Source organism: Corapipo altera, unplaced genomic scaffold, assembly GCF_003945725.1.
Source record: "Corapipo altera isolate COAL_440 unplaced genomic scaffold, ASM394572v1 271, whole genome shotgun sequence".
In the NCBI taxonomy this organism is placed as follows: Eukaryota; Metazoa; Chordata; class Aves; order Passeriformes; family Pipridae; genus Corapipo; species Corapipo altera.
This window is the reverse complement of record NW_020884935.1, coordinates 3,346,667-3,371,489: the sequence shown is the minus strand read 5'-3', so window position 1 is coordinate 3,371,489 and position 24,823 is coordinate 3,346,667. Positions and strand designations below refer to the sequence as shown.

The window sequence follows — 24,823 nt, the reverse complement described above, 5'->3', positions numbered from 1 at the left end:
AAAGGAAAAGCAGTTTGGTTGTTTAATGTTAAAAGTGGGAAACACATTCCCGAGGCAATACAGCTCACCGTGTCACTCCCTCAGCATTCCCAGTTATACAGTCTCAATTTCTACAGACTTTAATCTTCAACATGTAGTTTATTATTGCTGCTTTTCTTTAAATAGCATTATTTTCTAGGAAGTGCAGCCGTCCCATCCCCACAGCTGCTGTTGTGCGTTTATCTCCCCTCTCCTGGTGAGAAGCTGATGGATACAGATCCAGGCAGCTGCGTGACCTTTACAGTCTCACTTGGAGTCCGGGGACGTGGATGTAAGATTGTTTCAAGTCATTCTGATTTTATTACAAACCAAAATACTTCACATTCGGTGGCACCTCAGGTCCACAGGATAATTACTCTTGGGGAAAAAACCACCCAAACCCAAACACCTTAAACAGGTATCGGTGTAGTTGTGGCTCACTTCGGCTTTTCCACAAGATCCCAAACTTGAGAGCCAACACGCCACTTGCTTTAGTTTGTTAGGTTTTCTGTGGGACATTATTCCAGCATTACACCTTAGCAGGAAGCAGTCTGACAAACAATTTACTGTGCAATAAGCCACGCCGAGCTGCATCTGCAAAGAACCGTCTTCATCATCCAATTATTGCCAAATCCAAATGTTCTGTACTGAAGCTGTACAGGGATCAGCTGATGTGACGGGGGGTTGTGTGTTCAGTAACTTGTTGCTCCTCCTCACTGCTTGTTGGTCAGTGGGCAAGCTGCTGACAAGGCTGAGGGAGTAAAACCCCACAACAGGAGCTTTGTGCTCTTCACTCCTTAATTTCTGTGGGAGAACGTTGAGTTCTGAGTGTCTTTTTATTCCTGTTCCCAAAGGCTGCAGTGGCTGTAATTTCCAGCCTTCCCAACAAGCCGAAGACTGAAACCGGGGGATTATATATAATTTGACAATCCCAAATAAGAGGCAAGCAGCTGAAGCTCATTGGGTTTTGCAGTGCCCTCCTGCTGGGATATGTGCTAATACCACATAAAAGTAACAACTGTTGAGGAGACTCCCTGCGATGTCCTTTCCCATCCTTTATCACAATTAAGTTAAAAAGGCCGGACCTCTGCACGCTCTATTTTTATAGCTGGGGCACGTGCTGTCACCTTTGAAAGCTGCCACCGATTTAGGAAGGAGCACAGGGAGGGAGGGGACTGCATTTCTATACCTGTACTGCACGAAGTGGGACTTATTCTGTCCTTATTCTGTGCCACTGTCAGCATAAAAGTACTGTGATGCTCTGCAGTCACAGAGGTGTGAGGAATCAATGCCCATCCACGTTTAAGATTAGCTTATATGGCATGTGATCCTTTCCAGCGCTCCGAGGCAGAGGAATTCTGACAACAGCAGAGTCAAAAGGAACCCAGACAAAGAAATGTCAGCATTCATACAATTTAACAAAGCTCCCTACTTGTTTTTACCAAAAAAAAAAAAAAAAAAGCCCCGAAAGGTTTCAAACAAAAGGAAATGTCCTTCATTCAACACTGGTAAAATCTTTCAGCGCTGTCAAAGTGACTTCAAAGCTTCTCCACATCTGCCTGCTCCAGCCAAAGCTGCCTGTCCTCAGGCCTTTGTGATGTATCCTTCTCTGATCAGGAAGTCATAGATTTTCCTGGTTTTGTTCACATCGATCTTGATGAGGGCTCGAGCCTGCGCCAGTCTCAGTCCCCCCTGTTTGTTGCACTCGTTCACTAAAGCAGCTTTATATTCCAAATAGGCTCCAGGGACCAACCTCACCATCTGACAGAGCTGCAAGACAAAAGGTGAAGTTAATAAACACCAACACTTGTCATGCTCCTCCATTCCCAGATCCCTGCTATTTTTCTAGCTATTTATCCAGATCCCAGATATTTTTCTGCAAACACTTCCAATGTGGTGTTTTTTGCACGGGGGAGGCACACGGGAATGGCAGGAGGAGCTGTTTGGATCCACAGGTAGGGAGGGGAGGAGCTTGCTGGCTGCTGCATTCAAAAAACATTCCTGACTGAAAAATAAAGGAGGAGGATGAAAGCAAGCCCTGGGCTGGCAGGAGCACAGCTCCGAGTGTGCTCTGTGTGGGCGTTGCTCCTTCCAAACCCCGGGAAGCAGATGCCAGACTTGCAAGCAGCAATTGGGCCCACTGGCCGGGAGCCAGGGAGGGCATCTGGCTGCTAATCCCCTGCAGAGTCGGGCTTTAATACCTTCCACACGAGCAGCTCCGCCCGCCCCTCCGGAAGCCTGGGATGGAAGCTGTGCAGGGAGGGCATTCCATGTGTGGAAGTTTGGTAAGGAACTGCTTTCCACAGCCCCTGAGCTGTTTGGCTGCTCAGCTCCCGTTTAGTTCCCAAGCACCAGCTGCCTTCCAGGAGTGTGGTGTGGCTCCCACCAGGGATCCTGCCTGTCTCCTCTCCTTAGTGAGGAAATGCTTCATGCTCGTCCCTCCCTGATAGGAAATTGCAGAATTCCTGGGACCTCAGACTTTCTGTCTCAGCTGACGAGGCAATCAGACTCCCCCCACACACTAATGTCCTGTCACCATTATTTCTGCCCATTCCACGTGGAGTGCTGCCAGCTCCAGCCAAGGGCACACGCACATGGAGGGAGAGGCTGGAATACAGCTGTGCCTCATGTGCACTGCAATCTGCCCTGGGCAATCTAAGGACAGATTAGGACTTCTATTAAAAAATAATAATCTTTTATTTCAATACTTTCCCACTGAATTAGAGGACAGGCCTACAGTGGGCTGAAAAACTGAGTCATAAATGCACAGCAGGCCCCTTGCTTCATGTTCACCTCTCCTGGGGGCTGCAGCCCCATTTCTGTCAGCTCTGGTGATCTCACCTGTGCTTCAGGTGAATGCAGGAGCTCTGTAAGGGGCTGTGAGCTGCAATACAAGGCTGAGATAACAACTCAGGGCTTACAGACAGCCCGATCCCATGCCCTTCCACATGTGCATATAAAAACCCTGACAGATGCACTGTAAAGCAGAAATATGGAAAAACCACGAGAAGAACACTGTTATCACCTCCATGGTTCACATTAGTGAAACCCCACTGCAGCTGGTTGAGGTTTGGCTCTGAGGTATCTATAAAAGAGATTTGGTATTTTTGGGGTGTCCTGTGCAGGGCCAGGAGTTGGACTCGATGATGCTTGTGGGTCCCTTCCAGCTCAGGATGTTCTATGATCCCACAATATTCAGGTTCAGTGACCTGTCCAGTGAAGCCCTTGAGGAAATCCTCTGCCAGTTTGATAACCAGTGTTCATTAGGAAAAAAATGACCCTTCTGCTCAGCCTCATGATGCAGGAAGGGAGGATGTCACACTGCATGTTATAACAGCACCTAAAAAACACCCTGGTGCTCTGCACCTTTCTTTGCTAAATCAGCCAGTTTGCTGCAGCTCTGCTGGATGTGTGGTACAGGAAATTAAGAAGCCAACTGGAAACCTGAATGATTTTTGTGAGCAGGAAGAGCAATCTGAGCCTGTGGCTGAGGTGACATTCACAGCCCCCCAGACATGGTGTGAGCAGCCCTGGGATGGGAAGGTACAGTTTTGTAGAGATGATCTTTCCATCTTTCCTCACCTCCTTCTCCTTCTCGTTGAGTTTCTCTGTCCCTGGCAGCCCTGTGAGGTTCAGAGGTGGGGCGCTCCGTCTGCCTGCAGGGGTGAGAGAGGAAACACTCAACAACTGGGAGCAGTTTGGTCCTGGCTGTTCCTGGGGTGTGTTATGGAGGGAATTCAGTGCCTGACGTTAACCCAGAGTGATCCAAGTGTTTACAGACAGGGTTATTTAGGGCTTAGCATAAAGCTGTGCTGATTGATAAAAGGTCTGATGTCGCAATGGACATAGTTCAGCTCTGTGAATGCTGCATGAGACTCTTGTGCTGTTGGATTTTGGGAGGAACTGCAAGACAGCAGCTTTTGTCAGACTGGCCCCGAGCGTGGCTCAGCTGGGCTGAGCCTCCTGACTAACCCAACTCCACCAGCTCAGGGAGGGTGTGCCAGGGTGTGCAGGACCGACCTCAGCCCTGAAACCAGGGCCTTGTAAGGATGCTGAGATTATTTATTGGTGTGATTACACAGCCAATTTCTCTGGCATTACTGACAACTTCGTGAGGCAGAGTTTTCTTTAAATGCCTTTAAATACAATGCAGATACTGTAAAGCAAAGGCAGTTTGGAGGTTTATTTTTGTCTGTTACGATAAACAGTCCTGAAAGAAATATTTATCACAAGGTCATCTGCTGTTTCTCACTTTCACTATTGTTTATAATTTTGCTGGGCTGTAACTGGCACAGCTTAAGCTTCCACAAGGGCTGTCTACTTGCAGGTTTGACTTCTTTTGCATAATAGCATTTTTTTGTAACTTCCAGAGCTCAGGACAAAGTTTGGGTTATTTATTCACATTTTTAAAAGTCTCTTGCCCCTGTGCTGTGGGTTGCATATTTTGCACTGTTACAGATAGGTCTCTATCCCAGGATGACTTCCCAAATTTGGCAGTGGTGAGACCCTGGGAAATGGGCAGCTCTGTTTTCCCTGTGCTGGTGGCTGCTCCAGACCCTGCCCTGTCCAGGTCCTGCCTCTGGCACTGGGGAGTCTCTCTGTCTCCTGGGCATCTGCAGGGACAGACGGGATCTGGCTGCGTGTGGGGAGTGATCAGGGGAACTGAAGGACTAGAGAAGCTGGAGTGTGAGTCTGTGGGAGGTGTAGAGGAAGTTACTTCCCAGCACTGCTCCCTCTTCCCAAGGCCTGGAACGAGTGTGCTGAGATGAGACGCAGCAGAATTCGTTTTTACTCTTTTATAAACCCAGAAAATACCACACACACACACAAATTACATTAAAGACAACACATTAAGGCTGCAAAGTTAAGAGCACCAAATCTAGAAGTGAGGCATTAATTTGCCCTCTTGTATATTCAGTGTGATGCAGCCTTTAATTAGAGCCACGTGGCAGCTCTTCCGCAGCATCCCGCCGTTCCCTAGGCAGGATGTTTGCTTAATTAGCAGCTATATGGTATTTTGTTTGGGTTCTGTTCAACATGTGATGCTGCTTGTAAACACTGTGTGCCATCAGAGCTCTATAGGCAGCACAGTCCATGTGCTCCCGGGTTCTTCCCCTTCATGGGACACTGGGTACTTGACAAAAAAGGAAGTTCATTCCTCGTTCCACACCTTCAGCTGGGAGAGACTGTCCTCACTTCATGGACTCTGATGCCCTGAGATACACAAGCTATTTTCTGTCTAAAATACCAGATTTTAGCCATCACCAAATATGTTTAAAACACGGTGCACTGACTCATTGCTTGGTATCCTGACCCGAATTTCCACGGCTCCTGGCAGAAATGAGGAAGAACACACAGACTCAGTGTCCACCTCTGAGAAGTTTGATTCAAGTGGTTTCACAGCATCCACATAAAAACTGGGTGTAGGGACAGAGCTAAAGCCAGTTTTCCCTGGCAAACTTTATCCCAGTCTCATTCACTGCATATCACCCTGAGACCTCAACAAATGGGGTGGGAGCTTGTATGTTCATGAGGACCCTGACTGGTCCCTCAATCTGTCCTTACTGGGCACTGAAAGAAGTTGGGGTCTTCATAGTGGGAAAAACCCCAGAATTTGTGCTTAAAGAGTGTGAATTTTCTTTTGCTTCCTGCCTTGCTAATGTAGCTTTAGGATGGGTTTTGACCTGTAGTCAGAAAAATCCAGAAATTCAGAGAAAAGTCCTACAGGATATGCAAGTGGAATGAGCTGCAGATTGATGTAATGTTGACTTGAGGAGTGCTTAACCATGAGGCTTGAGACTGACACTTCAGCACTTGAGAAAGAGTCAGAAAAAGGCTGTCAGAAAGATATTACTGGGTTTTTATCAGATATCATCCAACACTTACCTGTAGTTGAAGGAACCGGTACCGTGGGAGTCAGGCCGGAATCACTGGAAAGAAAGGAAAATTTCAAATTGCCTTCATGTTTTTTTTAAGAATGGCTGCATATACTGGCCTTGAAAGTACTTCTTCCCCAATTTCTAATAATGATACAATTCAACTTGCATAGTCCTGATCTGAAATCAACAGGATTTCTAAATATTTAGTGCTCCTACACCGAAGACCATGTCTGAAACTTGGTAAAAAAAACACCAAAAAATAAATGTGGAGGAGGACACAATAACAAATTCAGTGGAGACTGACTGGGGAAATTCCAAACCATCTCCTGCACACAGGATGCACTTCCTTTAACGTTGCAGCTTGCTCCTTAAATCAAAGTGCTCATGCAGGGTGACAACACATTAATAATGCTGCTACATCTAAAATCATTTGAAATATTCCAAGTGTCATCTCTGCCCTCATTAATATCCATAAAGACCTCATCTCCCTCCATGACTTTATGAACAGCAGTTCAGTTCCTGAAATATAAACTAGAGAAAACTGAAGGGTTTGAGCCCTTAGTCCCTTCCTCGCCTGCACTCAACTAACGACTCACTTCTGAATTTTGCAGCTCGTTCCTGCTGCAGTAAATTGGGAATTAATTTGTTATTATCACACAGGAAAATGTGTTTGATGTTACCTAAATCATAGAATCCCAGGATAGTTTGGGTTGGAAGGGGCCTTGAAGCTCATCCCCTCCCACCCCCTGCCACGGGCAGGGACACCTTCCACTAGACCAGGTTGCTCCAAGCCCTGTCCAGCCTGGCTTGGGACATTCCCAGGGATCCAGGGGCAGGTTCTTGGGGACCCCGTGGCAGTGCTCACATGTCTGCCTGGCGGCTGAGCCACTGCTGGCAGGCGCTGCTGTCCTGGATGTACTGCAGCACCTCCGAGAGCATCGTGCGCTTCAGCCGCTCCTCGTCCCGGCTCTTCTTCAGGTGGTCGTAGGTCCTGGCACCTGTGGCAAACACACCCCCCTCCTCAGCACCTGCCTCGGGCACAGTGCTCACACTGGTGCTTCCTGCTTTAGGGAATAAGTGGGAAGCCCTGTAGCTCTGGCCCAGGCTCTGCTGTTCTCCCTCATGACAACTGCTTGGCACCAGAAGGGATTAGATTCCACCCTGCACCCCTTCCCCCATTAATTTCAGGCCAAAACCAAACAACAAAAGGCTTCCATGGTCCAATTCCAGGCCATTTAAGTGGAGGTCTTAGGCTTCTCTCCAGATATCACATGTGCTGACAGGCAGTGAAAGTGTCCAGAGAAAAAGCCCTGAGACCACTGTGCCATGGCACAGATATTTTTCTCTGCATCTTTTGCAGAGTGGTGACTAGAGCAGAGCTGTGCCTGACAGTGGGATCTCCCAGCTGATGGCTCAAACCAGCTTTAAAACAGCCCAGCTGGGCTGTGCATCATTCCTGAAGCCTTGTTCAGTCACAGAGCCAGGCAAATGCCTTTCAGAAAAAAGTGTCTTTTTATTCAACATATCCTGAATGTTATAAAATCATCCTTCCCCTCCGTGATGGATGGGAATGGGCTGAATAATGCATCAGGTACTTACTGCAGAAATTGGTGATTCCTGCTGCTCTGTATTCCTGGAGTCTCTTTATTTCCCTTCGCAGCTCAAATTCCACTGTTTGACCCCACGAGGAAGCAGGAGGGGAACCCAAAGAACAGAAGTGGGTCAGTGGGGTGGATTGGGGAGGTGGCTATTTCTCATCAGGTCAGCTATGAGCACACAAACCACAGCCAGGGTTAACCTCCCTCCACAGGATCTCAAACCCGCTGTGTCCCAGCTCTCCCTGGTCACAGATTTAAGTTGGTTTCTAACATTTGTGTGTGCTCAGAAAAGTTTTTTTCTCTTCATGCATTGACAGTCACTTTGCCATACCCTGGACAAGGCAAACAACAATAATGTGGTATTTCTGGAAGGCACTTAAGTAAGTATGAAACACTCCTCCAGCCAGGCTCCTTATGTATCTAATATTCTCTTAGAACTATGATTTTCATAACTGGACCCTCCAAAATTTTCCCTTTCAGACAACAGTTTTTTTGCAGTCAGTTGGATTAAATCAGTAAAAGTTTCTTTTGCTCAGAGATATTTCCTGCCTGTAGGTTTTATCAGCTGCCCTCCTGCTCAGTTTTACAGAGAGCAAGTTTCCTTGTGAATTTGTTTCCTCCTGCTGCTCAGGAGATCTGTGTAATGCCTGTACCTGGCTGTCAGGTTCACCTGAGGATTTGTTGTCACTACAATGACAAAACCAGGTTGCAGGAGCAGCACTCCCATATGGGACTCGTGATTTTGCAGGTTCATGCTTTTGGTATTTCACACAGGGTGTCCTGAAAACACAGTCACAACTTTGTAAATGCTTTGTTCCTCCTAATGAGCAACAATTTTCCCAGTTTAAGTCACGGAATGAAGCAGGATGTGGTGACTCCTTCTGGAATTTGCCTAAATGCAGGCCATGAGATGATTCAGGGATGGAACAATGCCTCTCCCCTAAGGTAAGGGACATAATGACCACTGCACTATGTAATTATGTGACACAGAATAGTTTAACCTGTATCTTTCAAAGAATTCACAATTTGCTGCCAGCTCCCAATCCCTCCATATGGACATAATATAGGGGATTTTGTTCTTCCAGTGATACAGAGTCCCAGTAAATAAACAGTGGTCTTTTGATAAAAAAAAAAAAAATCACCTCTAACACATGACCAGAATGTTCAGTCAACCAAGAACTCAAACAAAGAACTGGGACACAGTTTAGTGGGAAAAACCCCCACTAGCTGCTCATTTAATGTAATCAAACCACAAACGTATTTTTTTTTCTGAGGTAGTCAGAGGGGGGAGGAGGAGAAAAACAACCAGCTGCCCTCCAGGAGTGGGATATATTTAGGGGATGAGGTGATGCCCAGCCCTGGGTGTGCCTGCTGAGGAGCCCTCCCCACACTCACATGCGTGGCTCTCGATGAACTTGTCGTGCTCCACCGGGCCCAGGATGCGAGCGAAGCGTCGCATGGTCTCGTAAAGGTCCTGAACCTCCTTCGGGTACCGCCTCTCCAAAACTACAGGGAGGGGGGGGAAAAAGGGACACCAGAAAGGGACAAAAAAGGGACATCACTCCTACTGTGGAGAGAAAACACGTCTGTGGAACGTGAAGTGACTCCCAGCCTCTGAACCGCCCGAAGCTCCGCGTTCTTGGGCGGTTTTGTGTCACGACTACAAACTGCTGAGTAAAAAGCAGTAAAGTCACACAGCCCTTAAAATCCTAAAAGCACAAACAATGATATTTAAATGCTGTCTGGTCATTTCTTTCAATAGTGAGATGCATTCAAAGGGCTTGGATTTCACCTTCCCCCCCCCCTCCCTACTCAGCAGAGCCTGAAATGCTTCTAAAGAGCAATTTTGAGGCAATAGCTAAAACACTGAGCTGGGAGTAGTTAGAGCCAGGCAGCTGGAAACAGTTGGGGCAGGAAATATGCTGGAATTTGGACCATCTGAATATGGTCCAGCATGAATAAACCACACTGGTGACCTGGAAATGCTGAATGTGTGAAGTTTTGCCACTTTGAACTGAAGCAGGTACACCTGATACTCACTCTGAAATTTTCTGAGGTTGATCAGGCCATGATCTCTTATAATTCTGTAAATGAGAGCAAAATGGTATTAATAAGAGCCATTAACTCCTGCATTGCCTCACAAACACAAAGGCTTCAGAAGAAACTTTGATTTAGACCATCAGAGGGGTCTAAAATTAAACATGAATGAGATTTCCATATCCCTTGAGCTGGCTGGAATGGAAACATGAGGCAGTGTGGCTTTAATCAGGGCACATTTTGGATAGTGGTGTGCATTAGCCCTGAGCACAAAGGGAGCTGCAATCTCTTTAAGGGCTGGGAATGGCTTCTTTAGGCACAGATTTCACATCTACAACATCTTATAACTTATCCTTCCAAAATCAGAGGTAAAGAGTGTCTCATGAACATGATTTCCAGCTTCAGAGAGAGACAAATGTCCCTCTGCTAGAGCAAGGGGAGAGCTGGACTATAAATCCCACCACTGGCAGTGGGAGGAAGGAACTTTTCCATGACAGCTTGGATTTTTAAAAAGAGCCAAATGATTTGGGGTAGCTCTGAGTTCAAAGTGCTCCTGACAGGATCAGGGGAAGGAGCAGAGGGAAAGGCAGGTGCATGAGAAATACATCTGTCCCCAGTTTCAGCAGTTGGGCTGTCAGGGTCAGGTTGGGACTTGCTCTACAAAATCCATTACATTTCCTTTAGCATAGACAAAATCTTCCTGTCCCGTGCAGAGGCACCTTTCTGAGGGTGACATCAGCACTTTTCTGTCATTTTTTGGATTTTTGTCCCACCCTGCTTTAGAAACTTCACAAAACCTGACACTGAGTGATGTAACTGAGCCCTGTGGCACTTTCCTTTAGTATGACATGATTGATCATCGTGGAAATTACACCACCTAAATAGTTTTTATTTCTGAATTACAGAGAAGCAGGTCAATCCAAATCCACTCTTCCCTGTCACTCAGCAGAACTGTGCTGTTCTGTGAGGAGAAGGACTGGAGCAGCCTTACTCCAAATCACTAATTCTTCCAGCAGGGAGTAATCCAGCAAGATATGATTTTAAATATTGAACAAAGTATGTGAAAGTTATAATAAAATTTAATTCAATTAATAGACTGAGTCATTCTAGTACGCTGTCCAATGAACTGAATAAATTATTCAGCCTCACGTCAGCAGTTGAGTTATCTTCAGTGTGGAACACTAACTTAGGGACCACTAGGAATTAAAAATAATGATGCAAATATTTCTGTGGAGAAAGTGGGGGTCCAGCAATTAGTCACAGCCTGGCAGCCTTTTTTTCCCCCCTGAAGTAGGAAATTAATGATGTGCAATCCATCAGCATTGCACAGGGAGGGAAAGAACAGAGATTTGCCTGTCTCTGTCTGGTTCCAGCCCTGGATCTGTGATGGGTTTTCCAAATTCCGCTTCAGTTTCCACTCTGCAAATGTGACCTCATAAGGTGTGTTGGAACACTGGGGACCAAGATGTATTAATGAAGCAAAGGAACACAGTTATTGCTTGAAAACTCACTTTTTCCTTCTCTGCCTTTCCTTTAACCTGGAGTGATAGATATCTACAACTGCAATCTTCAGGGCTGCAAAACAAAAAAGATTAAAGAATTCATAAGTAATCACTGTGTGAGGCTGATTTTCAAGCCCTTATGCTCAGGGTAGGCTGAAATGGTCACTGCTTTGCTGTTTTAAAAGTTCTGTGGCAATTTTACAGGAGCATCAGCTCACCAGACACTAACCTGCAGTACGTGCTACCTGTGTAAGCTTTTTTTTGCTTACTCATTCATCACTGTAAATACAATGTGAAGATGAACCTGGGTAGATCCTGAGAACTCTTTCCCTTCTTGGACTGTTTCACTATCAGCACTTATTTGTTCCTTCATACATGCAATTGTGAAGCATTTCCTCTGAAAAGCAAATTTATCAGATTTAAGGATCTGAGGCATCATCTTCGGGCAAAGGAACTCCAAAAAATAGAACCAGATCTGAAGTGTGATGATTCAAAGTGGCCTTTGCTACAGTTCTTAAAAACATCCAGAAGATTCCAGCTTGTTAACTTCCAAACTTATCTGTCTGCCAGGAGAACAAAGAACAGTTCAGGACAATGTGAAGAAGCCCAGGAAAAAGCCATGCTCATTAGAAATCATGTCCTTTCCAAAATCAAACCTGTCTGCAGGCTGATCCACTCACAGATCCTGCAGCTCCTTTTTCCTGTAACCATCCGGTTAATAAACTTCTTTTTTTTTAGGGAATTCTTGAAAGACAAGATAAAGAGACACCTATCACCTCCCCCCCCTCATTCTGTTAAATAACACACAAATTCTGGGTCATTTTGGCTGATTTCGTGGTGGTTTTTCTTTCCTTTACATTAATCATTTCCAAACGCTCTTGGAAGGAAGAGACTTTAAGCCCTGACAGTGGTTTAGAGGCTGTGAGACAACAACCAGCCCTTGGAAAAAGGGGAAGAGCACGTCCCCTTTCACCCCAGTGCTGTGGGAACAGGGGTGGCCCAAGAGGGGCAGACCCACAATCCATTTCTCTCTGTAGTTACACGAAAAGAGCAAAACTGATAGTGGCTGTTTATTGATTGCACTCTGGGATAAATAATTAATAATGCAATTAAGAAGTGTGGTTATGTGCCTGTTTTAAGTATGTATTTATGTGCAAACACTGGGAAGCCCCCCCAGCCTCTGGGAAATTCATCCGTGCATCCCCCTGGGAAATCAAATTTCATACAAACAGGGACAGCTGAAGCTCAAAGGCTGTGGGGACTCACTCAGGAGCCACACTTGCTGATCCCAAGCAAAAAAATCTTCAGTTTATACAAATTATTTGATGCTAATCTCAGAGCAAAAGGTTCCATGTGAGATGGGAGGGGTGGTGCAATACTCCTACTTATTTTTGCAAATTTCTTGCATTTTCAAGCATCATTGTGTATTTTCATAACGAGGTATTTGAGTTTCCCAATTTAAGAACGAGCAGAGATAGCAAATTCTCCTTCCTGCTCAAATGTGGGGACAAGAAATTGGGAACGCAGCAAGTTAAACATGAATGAGATCCATTAGGAAGGGCTGGAATTGGTGCCAACTTATAGAAAATATTCTTGTAGTTTTTAGACCCTCTGCAAGCTCAGCCAGCTTGTTATTTTGTGGGGTTTGTGTGGGCAGAGCTTAATAAGTACGTGCAGAAACTGCACTGGAGAACCTCTATAAATATCACAAGTAATTATGCACCTCTAACCATCGTTTTGGTGCTTTCACCTGAGTGCACAATATTCTAAAGAAATGATGATCAGCTGGGGAGGGGAAGGAGCAAATGAAGGGAAAAAATGGAGCTCCTGCTCACAGAAAAATTAGTATTTGCTGCCACATGGCCTTTTGGAGGGGCTTTTGTTTTTAAATAGACATATTCACACAGGACCAGGCGATTACCAAATCTGGAATGCATGAATAACTCCGACTACTACACTGTTACACACTGCATGGAAATGAGAGAGGAGATGCTGCAGGAATGAGAATGATTTGCCTGTGCTTTTCCCCATGGATCCTAGCAGGGAGGCAGCTGTTTGTCCTGGTAATGTGAGATAATCCAAGCTGACACGGCGTTCCCAGTGTCCATTCTGGGCACTGATAAGGCTCTTGGTGCAGCTCTGAAGGACCCAGCGATAGGCAGAAATTCAAGGCTCCTTTCTCCACTCCAAAAAAAAACAACCAACCCCAAAATATTTTGGTTTCTCCAGAAGTGTGCCCAAAACAGTTTTTCCTTTGCTTTTCATTCCTCTTGGGCCTCGTTTGGTCTGCAAAAAACTTTGTTGAGCGCTAATGAGTGAGACCTTTGTTTTGGGCGAGGGAACCTGCTTGGCATGGGAGGCCCAAATAATGGGAAGAATGCAAACTAATCCCAGTAAACAGGCTGCGTGACCAGTGTGTGCCAGGGTTGGGACAAATTTTAATGGCCACAGTCCAAATTCACCCTCCCTGGAGGAAAAGCAGGACCCATGGCAAACAGTTATCTGCCTTTGGAGCGTGTCAGGAACCTCCACAAAGGAATAAACATCATGTTCTGTCTAGGAGGACACTGAGGGCCTTGCAGCTTCAAATCAAACTTCCCTGCCACTTGCAGCCTGTTTCCACTCACTTCTAAACTTGTGGTTTCAGCAGTTACTTTGCAGTGTTAGAAGTGAAAATCATTTACATGAGAAGGGGGAGGGAAAAAAAAGCTGGGAAAAAGATAAATTACCAACGTTCTAATTCAGCCTGATGAAAACTTGTAGTTCATGAAATATTCAAGCACTGTGGGCTGAATTAGGGTTGTTACTGGTTGGTGCTTTTGATCTGTCCATTATGTATTTGTGTAACTGCAATATATATTTGCATTCCCTTACTGTAGTGGCAGCACTGAATAAAAGAGAACAATTCCAGAATTTAATTGAAATATGAGAGGTTTCATACAATTTCTGCCATCTCACCAATATCAATAAGTGACCAAAGGATGCCTGTGACCTCCTGTGAGGTGGGAGGAGCTGGTGAGGCAGCAGGTACAGCTTCTGTGTTCCTCAGAAAAGCTGCCTGTGAGTCTTTTCACCTTGTATTAAATTGAATTTTCTTGTGGGAATACCAAGAACTTGCTTAGTGTGACACAGGGAAATACAACAGAGAAAATACATGATATATATAAAATTATGTATGTATGTCATGTAAAAGATATAATACATCAGAAAACAGAGATCAAGCAGCTCAGATCTAGAACTTCTAAAAAAATAATTTTTAAAAAATGTTAAGAAAAGCAATGTGAGAGAAAGAGAATGAGGGGGAATTCCACTCCAATGGAAGCATCAAATATTCCTGTGTGATGTGCAGCCTCAACACTGCAGAACTGATCTGTGACTTGTGAACCAAAGGAAAGAGAGACCAAAGGAACTACACTGGTGTGTTCTCAGGGTCTAGCTTGAGGAACTTTCAGAAAACAGAATATAAAAGTAGATTTCAAAAATTAATCTTGAACCCAGTGAAGTTTAATGCATGTCAGGAAAACAAACAGAGGATTTTTTCACAGCCTGATCCTTAATATCTGCTGTGAGGCCCCATGTGGGTTTCCCTGGGCTGTAAAATGTGTTAAACCCCTGTTTTACATTTTTACCTTTACATCCAGGTTGCCTCTCAACCATCTCTGCCTGTCAGCTACAGAGTACAAAGGCTTCTTAAGCCATCCCTGCCTTCAGAGCCACATGTTGAGCCATTTTCTGCTCTGTGAAATCCCACAATTAGGTTGCAAAATATTCTCAAGTGAAGTCAGCAGCTGAGATCTTTAAAACTGCAGGACAGGGGAGGATGTGGCTCCTTCCCTTTTTTTTTTTATAAATTCTGGAGAAGGGAAATATCTCATTCCAAATTTTTTGGAAAAGGATTCTTTTTCTCCCTGAGATGCCTCATGTGAAAGAAAAACAGCTGGCTAGACCCTGGGACTCCATTTTTCAGAGGCTTTCTCTCTCACGTGGGCAGACCTGGGACAGCTGTGGGAAGGCAGATGCCAGAGTTCCTGAGAGCAGAGAGATCCAAAATGTAGTTGGTCACACTCCATACCCTCTGCCAAACAGTTTTCCCAGAGCAAATGCCTGACCTCCCTTGCTGAACACTGAAGACAACTGAAGGATGGGCTGGAGAACACCCAATGAAATTATCAGGCAAAAGATTGGACAGACAGAGGGAAGTATTTTTTCACACAACACATAATTAAATTCCCAACTCCTAATTCGATTGTGGAAGTCCCTGCTGCAGGATGGAGGGGGGCAGGAGCACAGGCAGACACAGTTCTAGCAGTACTTAGCTGAGCTCCAGGAGGACAAGCCCGTGGTCAAAGGGGTCTGAACACAACCTGGGGCTGAAGGAGTCTCTGAACTTATCCCTGCAGGAAATGCAGAGGGGGCCAAAAAGCTGCTGGAGGGGGGGCTGGAGCACCTCCCTTGTGGAGACAGGCTGGGAGAGATGGGGCTGTTCAGCATGGAGAAGAGAGGGTTGTGTGGAGACCTCAGAGCCCCTTCCAGGACCTGAAGGGGCTACAGGGGAGCTGGAGAGGGACTGCAGTGATGAGACAAGGGGGAATGGGTTCAAACTGAAAAAGGGGAAATTTAGGTTAAACATGTGGAAGAAATCCTTCCCTGTGAGGGTGGGGAGGCCCTGGCACAGGTTGCCCAGAGAAGCTGTGGCTGCCCCATCCCTGGAAGTGTCCAAGGCCAGGTTGGACGGGGCTTGGAACAACCTGGGCTAGTGGAAGGTGTCCCTGCCCATGGCAGGGGGTAGAATGAGGTGAGCTTTAAGGTCCCTTCCAACCCAAACCATTCCAGGACCCTACAATTTATGTGGAAGATACGCCAGGAAAAGGATCTGCCTGTACTGCTCTGACATTCTCCTCCCTGTGCACTGTGGGGACACTGAGTGGGACACAGACCCCAGGGTTTGTCCCTGTGCAGCTCTGGGATCTGCTGAAGGGATGAGGAATCTGACTCTTGCATTCAGTGACAACTTAACCAGGAGAACAGCAAGAGAGACCTTAAATGGCTGAACTGTGCATGGGAGGAAGGCAGGGGTGGGGGAATGGGAGGCAGTGCTGGAAAACCTGCTTTAGTGAACATTAATCTACCCATTAATGAACAGAACTAGAAGATAATTCTGCCTTTTCAGTTTACCAGGACCCAGAATAGGACACGGAAGCAAGAAAATGTATCTTTCAATAGCAATAAAAAGAAACAGTAGAGAGCTGGCATGATGAATGCCTGACATGGCCCCAGGCCAGTCCCCCTTTCAATAAATGTTAAAAGGGAGCAGGGACTGACATACGATTCTCATAACCTTCCCTGAGCCAAGGGAGTTTGCATTCTTTAAAGCTCCTGCATACACTGCTGCATTTCCAACTGATTTTTTTAACTTTGGCAAGACTGTCTGTACGTAACAGGATTTGTCTGTCTCCAAGGGATGCAAAAGGCTTTAGCTTAGAACTGCCTGACACAGATGGGAGAATTCTGAGGCATAAACACAGGACTTTTAAACACTGCATGTACTTATAAACGTGGGGAAAAGTGGGATCTTTTCTTCCCTGTGGATTAAAATGTCACTTTAATAACTCCTGTTATTTCCTATTATTAAGGCAACTATGTTCACAGAAACTCAGAGCAGTAACTGGACTCACACACTTCACAATAAAAAGGGAGTTGTCACACACAGCTAATGCTGCTCTAACTCAGGGCATGTTTAACACATGAAAAATCACACAGCTTCAAGAGTACAGCAGCTTAAATGTGTTTCACATAGTCTTAAACTACACACCTCCTTGCTGCCTGCATTAATACCTACACTGAGATCACAGATATTTAGATATTTACTAAACCATTACACTAACTATTGTACTTTACAACTGGCTGTATTTCAGCAGTGAGTGAGGTGCATTATTCTTTACATAAATACCATTTGTACATCAGTTGGTTAAGAGCTTTTAAAAGAGGTCTGAAAGTGAGGACCGTAGAAACACCGGTGTTTAAATCCCAGTGAGATTTGAAGAAAGCACATTACAAAAACATAGATTAAAAAAAAAACATTAAAAAACCCATACAGTAAAAATGTATGTACAGACTGTTAAAGTGTGTAGTGAAAGAGACTCAATGAAAAGCTGTGTAGACTCTCTGAAACGTTGTTTTCAGACAGGGTACAAAAATATGGGACTTACCATGCAAAATGTCTGAATCATCTTCGACAAAATCAATATCTCTCAAATCCCATTCAGCATAGTTGTCAAACTCCTGTTCAGAGGTGATTAATACATTGTCACCCACCAGCACTAAAATATTGGTTCTCAAGTTTCAGTACAAGCAGAAGGACTGAAAACAGGGATATTTGCTCAAACACAGCGGTTCGAGGTTCCATCCCTGAGCAACAAACATCCCAGGGGAGCTTTCCCTGGGCAATGTGTGACAGCACCTCCCTGGCTGGAACTGGAGCAGGGGGTTGGGACAGGGTAAGGAGAATTAACCATGACCCCCATGTGATGGAAACCCACCCACTGGGATGGAAATCAGAATCATACAAGCCCAGAATATCCTGAGCTGGAAGGGCCCCATGAGGAGCATCAAGTCCAGCTCCTGACCCTCCACAGGACAATCCCAACAATCCCACCCTGGGAAATGAGAGCATTTTCCAGGCACAGGGTGGGGTTCCTGGGATGCTCCTGTGGTTCACCAATCACTTTGGTGCTGATTCTGCTCAGGTGTACAAAACCAAGCTCCCGTATGGCTGAAATCATTCCTTCATGGACAGGAGCAGGAACTGGGGCCTTGGGCCCACAGCTAAAAGCACTGAAAACAGGGCAGGTCTTACAAGGCATGTCTGGAGCAGGGTCTTGTGTGCTTCCCTAAGGCAGATGACAGTGCTGGAGCTGATCCCTTTGGCTGAGCATCTAATTCTCAGCATCCACTCTGCTTAAGCAAGGGCATTCCTGGCTGGACATCTGGTGGCAGCAGCATGTCCTACAGTCTCACTGACTGCTCCCAGCTTTGCAGGCCACCAGCGCCACCTCTGTCATCAAATCCTTCATTAATGCCCAGGTTTAATCACAGAACTGCAGGATATCTCAAGTTGGAAGGGACCCATAAGGATCAGAGTCCAGGATAACCTTAAAACCTCCTCACGGGATAACCTTACACTAAACCACAGGACTCAGAGCATCACTCAGTCCTGTCCTCTCTCCTGATGTTTTAAAATGAAGAGTAAAGACCCACACAGGCAGGGGGCAAACAGGTGTGTGTGTGCTGAGCTTGCACTCAGCAGCAAATTTAAAATAGTGGGAGAAGAGTCAGCCTTACCTCAACAAAGTCAGCTCTGGCTGGCATGTACCCAGCCATGTCCCTGGAGAGCAAGGAATCAAAAGTCGGCCGTGGGGGATCATCAGCAGCTGAAAAGAACAAAGGTTTGTAGCTGTTGTGTAGGGCTTGGGGTCTTTTTTTTTTTTTTTTTAAAGATCTGTAAATAAGTGTTTATTTTGCAGGAAAAGTGGGACTAATCAGCTGAAGAAAAATACCCTGATGGGGCTTTTGTTTAGAGTTATAGTCGGAAAAAGACTGAGTCCATCCAGAGAAAAATGCAGTAATCTGACATCTTTGTAGTGCTCCCAAAAGTCAAACACAAATTCAAGGTAATAAATAGGTAATAAAATGTAAACTTTGCATTTTGGAGCTGAGCATCCCCCCATAAACCTCTGCAGATCCCTGGGGCTCAGTGTGCAGGTTCTTTCAGTTAATAGCAACAGGAGTGTTAAATTTGCCTTCTTCTGGGGGCCATTGACAGAGCTGCAATTAAAGCCAGAGAACTCCCAATGTTTACAGCACTTCCCAGCTGAGGAGCTCAGTGTTTTACAGACAATAATAGTCTGAGGCTCACAATACACTTGTGCAGGAGCTGAGCATTATATGTCCCATGCTACAGATAAAACAAGCTGAGGCACAGAGAGTTTGTCTTGGCCCAGGTCACATAAAAAAATCAATAACAGCCAGGGACAGAACCAAAATTGCCCAGTTCCTACTGTTTAGCTCTAACCACTTTACTGGGAAATTTAAACCTCCAGACACCCAGCAACCATCTCACCCAGAGCTGCTGGGTTGCTTCAGAGAGGAGCAGCTGCCAGACTGGGGGAATGCTAAAGATGTGAAATGCAAGGAAAACTGAGAATTTGTTAAATTGCTTTGAGATTTAGCTCAGACTTTTTAACAGGCAGTTTTAAAGAGAGAGGTGTGAAATCAGGCAGAGTTGAAAGGGGTGCTTTTGTGAGGAATCACATCAGCAGTTAGGCCTGGGACACGGTGTATACATAATAACATACCCACCATCAGAGGAAAGGTTTAAAGGCAGGGATACTCACGGTGGAAGGGAATGGCTGTTTCCTGGTGCTGCACCTCCTCTGCCTGCTTCAGGTTCAGCAGGGTGGATGCAAACAGGGGGTTGTTGATGAAGTGTTTCATGTAGTGCTTCTCACACTCCTCCTTGGATTTGGTGCACATCTGGTTGGCTACGTCCTGCCTGGAGCGGGGAGAGGGGGAGGCTTCACGTGAAGGACATGGAAATGTCCAGTTTCTTTTAATTCCCCTAGTGGGAAAAGATGTTTTTGGGCAAGGGAGTGATCATGTTGTGTGTAGAGAACTGCCCTGTGATGATGAATTCACGTTTTCAGTACCAACACTGAGCCAATACTCAGATTTGATACAGTGTCAAAGGGAGCACGTTTTGGGCAGCCATAAACAATGCAAACCACTCTCTTTACATGAGAAACTCCCTGGCTGATGGGATGGACCAAATCCTTGACAGCTTTGGAAATTTACTGTTGTTATTTGAGGGCTTTTCATACATTTCTCTAACTCCAGGTGAGGGTAAATTCTAAGTCTGGAACTGCATTCTACTTCCTAAGTTTCTCCTGTGCTTTTAAGTGGATACTGGTTTCCCTTTCATGATAAACAGTTTTTTTTAGGAAGAAATCCTTCCCTGTGAGGGTGGGGAGGCCCTGGCCCAGGTTGCCCAGAGCAGCTGTGGCTGCCCCTGGATCCCTGGAAGTGTCCAAAGCCAGGCAGGACAGGGCTTGGAGCAACCTGGGATAGTGGAAGGTGTCCCTGCCCATGGCAGGGGGGGAACTGGATGGGCTTTAAGGTCCCTTCCAAACCCAAATCATTCCATATCTCTATGATTCTATTTTTTTTAAGCACCAAAATGCTCGTACAAAACACATCTTAGGAATCTTCACAAAACTTTCCTGGAAAAGTGGTTGACTAGAAATGTGAAGTATTTGGTCTTGATAAAATGGCTGTTTAAGTTGAGGACTTTAAAAAAATTAATCTACCAGCAGCAATCATTTTACTGTCTGTTCAACTCAAAACTGGATGCAAGAGATTCCAGCATGAAAAGCCAGTTTCTCCTTTATTTGGTAAAGGCTGAAAAAGGCCAAATGCTTGAGGAAAAAATGAAGATTATTTGTATTGCTAAGCAGACCAAAGTGTACTCGACAGCACATTGCAACCAGTTCTCAGTCTTAATTCTGGCAACAACATGCACCTAGGAACTCTCAGTTCTGTTTCAGTGAATGCTAGGGCTCTGTACTTTTAATACAGCTATTTTTTCATGAAGGAGAAGACAAACAACTCATGAAAACAGGATGTGGAACAGGTCTTCCACTTTAGCTGCTAAATTAGTGTCTCACCCCAATAAACCATTGAACTTTCCATGTGCATTGGTGTGTTCAACAGTGAGATCCAGGGAAATGAAAGGAAAAACTGCCCATTATTCACTGAAATTGGCTGAACCACTGAATTCTCACCAGTTCCCAAATCCACAGTCCATCACAGCTTCGAGGAGAGACATTTCCTCCTGAGCTGTCCAGTTGGGATCCAAGACAGGGAAATCGGATGTCTAGAGAAGAGAAAGGCAGATCAAACTGCTGTGACCCTCTGTTCTAACCCACCTCAGGAAGAGCAAAGAAGCTCTAAACCACAGGGCAGCACAGCAGATAATTCTGGTAGTTTTAAACTTTCACTGTGTCCCATGAAACCTGATGGAACAACTGTTGAATTATTTAGGGCACTGGGACATCGACCACAGGAAACCCTGGCACATGTTGCACCTCCCAGCTGTAATTCAACAATGTTGTGTTATGAAACACAGCAAAAATTACTGAAGACTTTAAAAACTATTAATTTGGGGGAAGAAAAAACCAGGATAGGGAAACAGAGGTTGATTTACATGGCTAAAGAACTGGAAGTCTAGTGAGGTGCACTGTGCTATTCAGGCACAATAAAAAATGCAGTTTTAAATGACTCCACCACTCCATGATGTTCCAGGTGGATTTTAATTTGCAATCAAGGAAGATTTTTTTTTTTTAATTGTTCTAAACCTTTGAATCAAAGAATTGCATCACTTAACCTTTCAATGTAATATTAACAAGCAAGCATCTCACTCCTGGGAAGTTGTGAAAGCTCAGGACTGAATAGGTGTTATCCAAAAGGAATATTTACCATTATCTCATAGGTGTGATCACTTTGATGTTTCTTGTATTCAAATCCTCGGGTGAAACACTGTAGAACAAAAGATCAGCATTATGTTGGACTCTTACTTCTGCCCTGAAAACATTTTCACTGGTCCCTTTCTCCCTTTTATGCTCTGACCACTGGGTATCCAAAACTTCCCACCTGATATATTAAATTTTTTCTGATGCAATGTTAGAAATCCCATCAAATGGCAGAAAGATCTGGGTTAAAATTGTGTTAACCTTTGTATCTTGCCAGTCTTTTGCCGTCAGACATAACTCCTGTGAATCCCAAATTTTTTTGATAAGTATTTATGGCAAAGTCAGGCAGCTGAAAAAAAATTTAGTGTTACATTTTAAAGTTGATTTTTTCAGGAAAAAAACACAGAGCATTTAGTAAGTATTGAAAACACAGTTTCCCTTTAATCTTGGTTCTCTGATTAAAAGCACCAGCACGGTTTGCAGCTATTTTTAACAGCTAAGTATCTGGGTTTTTTTAAGTACAGGTAAATGAGCAAAAATACACCCAATATACAAAATAGGGTTTTGTGTATTTTGTACATACCTGAGCACAAGACTCAGCTCTTTTTAAAAAGTTACTGCCCATTTTTAATAATAATAACACAAACTTATTCATTTAATAACTAAACCAGCAGTACTTTCTGTGGTTATCAGATCACACATATAACTGAAAGAATTGCATCTGGTCACAAACAATTAATGTTAATATTGCAGGTTTTCCTTTTCTGTTTGTGAGGGGGAAAAAAATGTGTTTGGACAGAGGAAGGGTGTTTCTGGATGGATTTTCTTTTCCATGCCATAAAAAAATGACAGAAATGATCCTCCTCCAGACGTGCAGCAGCAGGCTGGGTTCCAGCCAGGCTGACTGCATGTCTTTGGCTGCTGCACAAAGACCTCCTTCACCTGCTCCTGCCTCAGCTCCTCATCCTCCACATTCCCTCTGCTGTTTCCCTGTCCCTGAGCAAATAAGTGTGTTGGTACAGGTTTAGAGAGACTGGTTATTGATGTGCTTATGGACAGCCTGGCACCAGCCAGGCCTTTGATGGCTTTCTCAGAGGAATTTAGTGCCTCTGCTCTCCTGCTGGCACTCACCTGCAGGCACAGGAGGAAGGGAGGGGGCCCACACTCAGCACACTTCACGTAGGGCTCTGACAGGTACGAGGAGCAGCCTCGGCACGGGGGCTTGTCAAAGGGGTCATCTGGGAAACCAAAGGAAAACCTCACGTAACACAAGCCAGGCACTGGTTTGGCACCACCTAAATTCACTTGTGCCCAGCCCCAGGAGCTGTGTGCCCCTCCCAGCTCAGTGAATTCTATGAATTTTCAGTGTATCATCTCTTTCCTACTGCAGCTTCTGCAAACATGTTAAATATTCCTTGTTCAGCACGAGTTGCTGCAGAAATGTTGGCACTGCATCTCTGCTAGACCTGAAACACTGAGGGCTAAACCCAAACTTGTGCAATGGACCCAGAGGAAAATCTCCTCTGCAGCAGCCTCCTGGTACAGCTCAGCAACTCTGCACCAGCTGCCTGGTTTGATCCTGTGCTCATCTTCTGCATCAAAGACCAGAGCCCAGACCTTATTTGCAGAGAATTCTGCACAGCAGCTGCACTCTCCATCCACGTGCCTCGAGCTGGACTCACAGAGCACATTGCTGAGGCTGCAAAGGCATCAACAGGATTGTTGCAACCCATCCAAACCTCAGGCTCTGCTCAGGTTCTCAACAAGGAATGAAACTGCCCTGCAAGTTTTTCATATTTTGTTCATGGCAAAGTGGTCAAAATAAGCAGACTGTCAGGTTATAATGGCTTCAAATGTACAGAGAGCAGGGTTAGATTTGATATTGGGAAGGAATTCTCCCCTGTGAGGGTGGGGAGGCCCTGGCACAGGTTGCCCAGAGCAGCTGTGGCTGCCCCATCCCTGGAAGCGTCCAAGGCCAGGTTGGGCAGGGTTTGGAGCAACCTGGGCTGGTGGAAGGTGTCCCTGCCCATGGCAGGGGGTGGGACTGGATGATCTTTAAGGTCCCTTCCAACACAAACCGTTCCAGGATTCCATGATTCTATGATTCTTTTCCAAGAAAATGGGTTTGAACCAGCTCAACTATAAGAAGTAGGTAGAAAAAAGACCCAAATTCCCACTGAATCATTTGAGTCTTCGTGCTCTTGAGAATTTGGACAAAGAAGTGATTCTGTGGACCAAATCCTGCTGGTTTCTGTCTCCCTCCCCCACGGCTGCTGATTTCTCAAAACAATGGCAAACCCTTTCCAAATGTCATGGAATCACAGGATTGTTTAGGTTGGTAAAGCCCTCTGAGTTGAGTCCAACCACTAACCCAGCACTGCCATTTTCACCACTAAACCACGTCCCCAGGTGCCACATCCACACATGTTTTTTGAACACTCCCAGGGATGGTGACCACAAAATCCCACAGCTCTGAGAAATCCTTGTGCCTGCTTTTCTGTGGGAGGTTAATTATCTGCTGGCACTTACTGCTGAAGGAGGCCAGGCGCTCCATTGCTGCCCTGGGTGCTGGTCCTGCTCCTCGGAGTAAAACCTGTCCTGCCCAAACACCCAGGGAGTGGGAGCCTTGTGCCAACCAGGGTGTCCAAAGGGAATTCTCTTCCGCAGCCCCCCCCAGGTGTGATCCTCCCAGAAGGTCCTGAACAGAAAGCAAAAGGGCTGTCACAGCCTCCAGACACCATTCCCAGGGCTGAGGGTCTGTTCTCTGGGTGTGAGAAGGAATCAAACACGGGGAGATGGGATGGGGCATAAGGAGATGTGGAGTGATGGGGATACAGTCCCAAACTGAGGGTTCCTGTGGGAATGGATGTGCTGAGCATGGCTATGGGCAGATGGAGTGCAAGGAAGTGTTCTGCGCTTCCCAGAAGCAATGGGAAGAGAAGGAGCAGGTCAGGGATGGCACGGGCACAACAAACACTGCCCTGCTCCTGCCAACACCATTTCAGTGCTGACAGTGGCAGCTTCCATGGACAGCCTGATCCACCAGCTCCTGCACAAGGAGGTCCTACACTCATTCCATCACCAGGGAATGTGCTGCTCTCCGTGTGGGATCTCTGACATGTCTCACAGCGACTGGCTCGGGCTTCTCCTTAGTGAAATTCTGTTTCTTTCCAGACTTTTCTCCCCTGTCATATCCCACTGCCACAAACCCTGGTCCTCAATCTCCACTCACCCATATCCCGCTCCCCAGATCCCACTCCCCATTC

General features: G+C 45.6%; 1 protein-coding gene across 1 annotated transcript; it reads right to left on the bottom strand.

The window, feature by feature from the left end:
- TADA2A (transcriptional adaptor 2A) lies at positions 1–24,797 on the bottom strand. The gene is made up of 15 exons (XM_027660447.1): positions 24,087–24,797; positions 22,689–22,795; positions 21,565–21,624; positions 20,871–20,962; positions 19,428–19,585; positions 18,376–18,464; positions 17,244–17,316; positions 11,044–11,107; positions 9,536–9,579; positions 8,891–9,001; positions 7,497–7,568; positions 6,763–6,895; positions 5,905–5,948; positions 3,601–3,674; positions 1–1,788 (listed from the first exon to the last, which is right to left on the bottom strand). The coding sequence occupies exons 1-15, from the start codon at positions 24,364–24,366 to the stop codon at positions 1,603–1,605; spliced, it is 1,587 nt and encodes a 528-aa protein (XP_027516248.1). The 5' UTR covers positions 24,367–24,797; the 3' UTR covers positions 1–1,602.
- Positions 24,798–24,823: the final 26 nt, after the last annotated feature.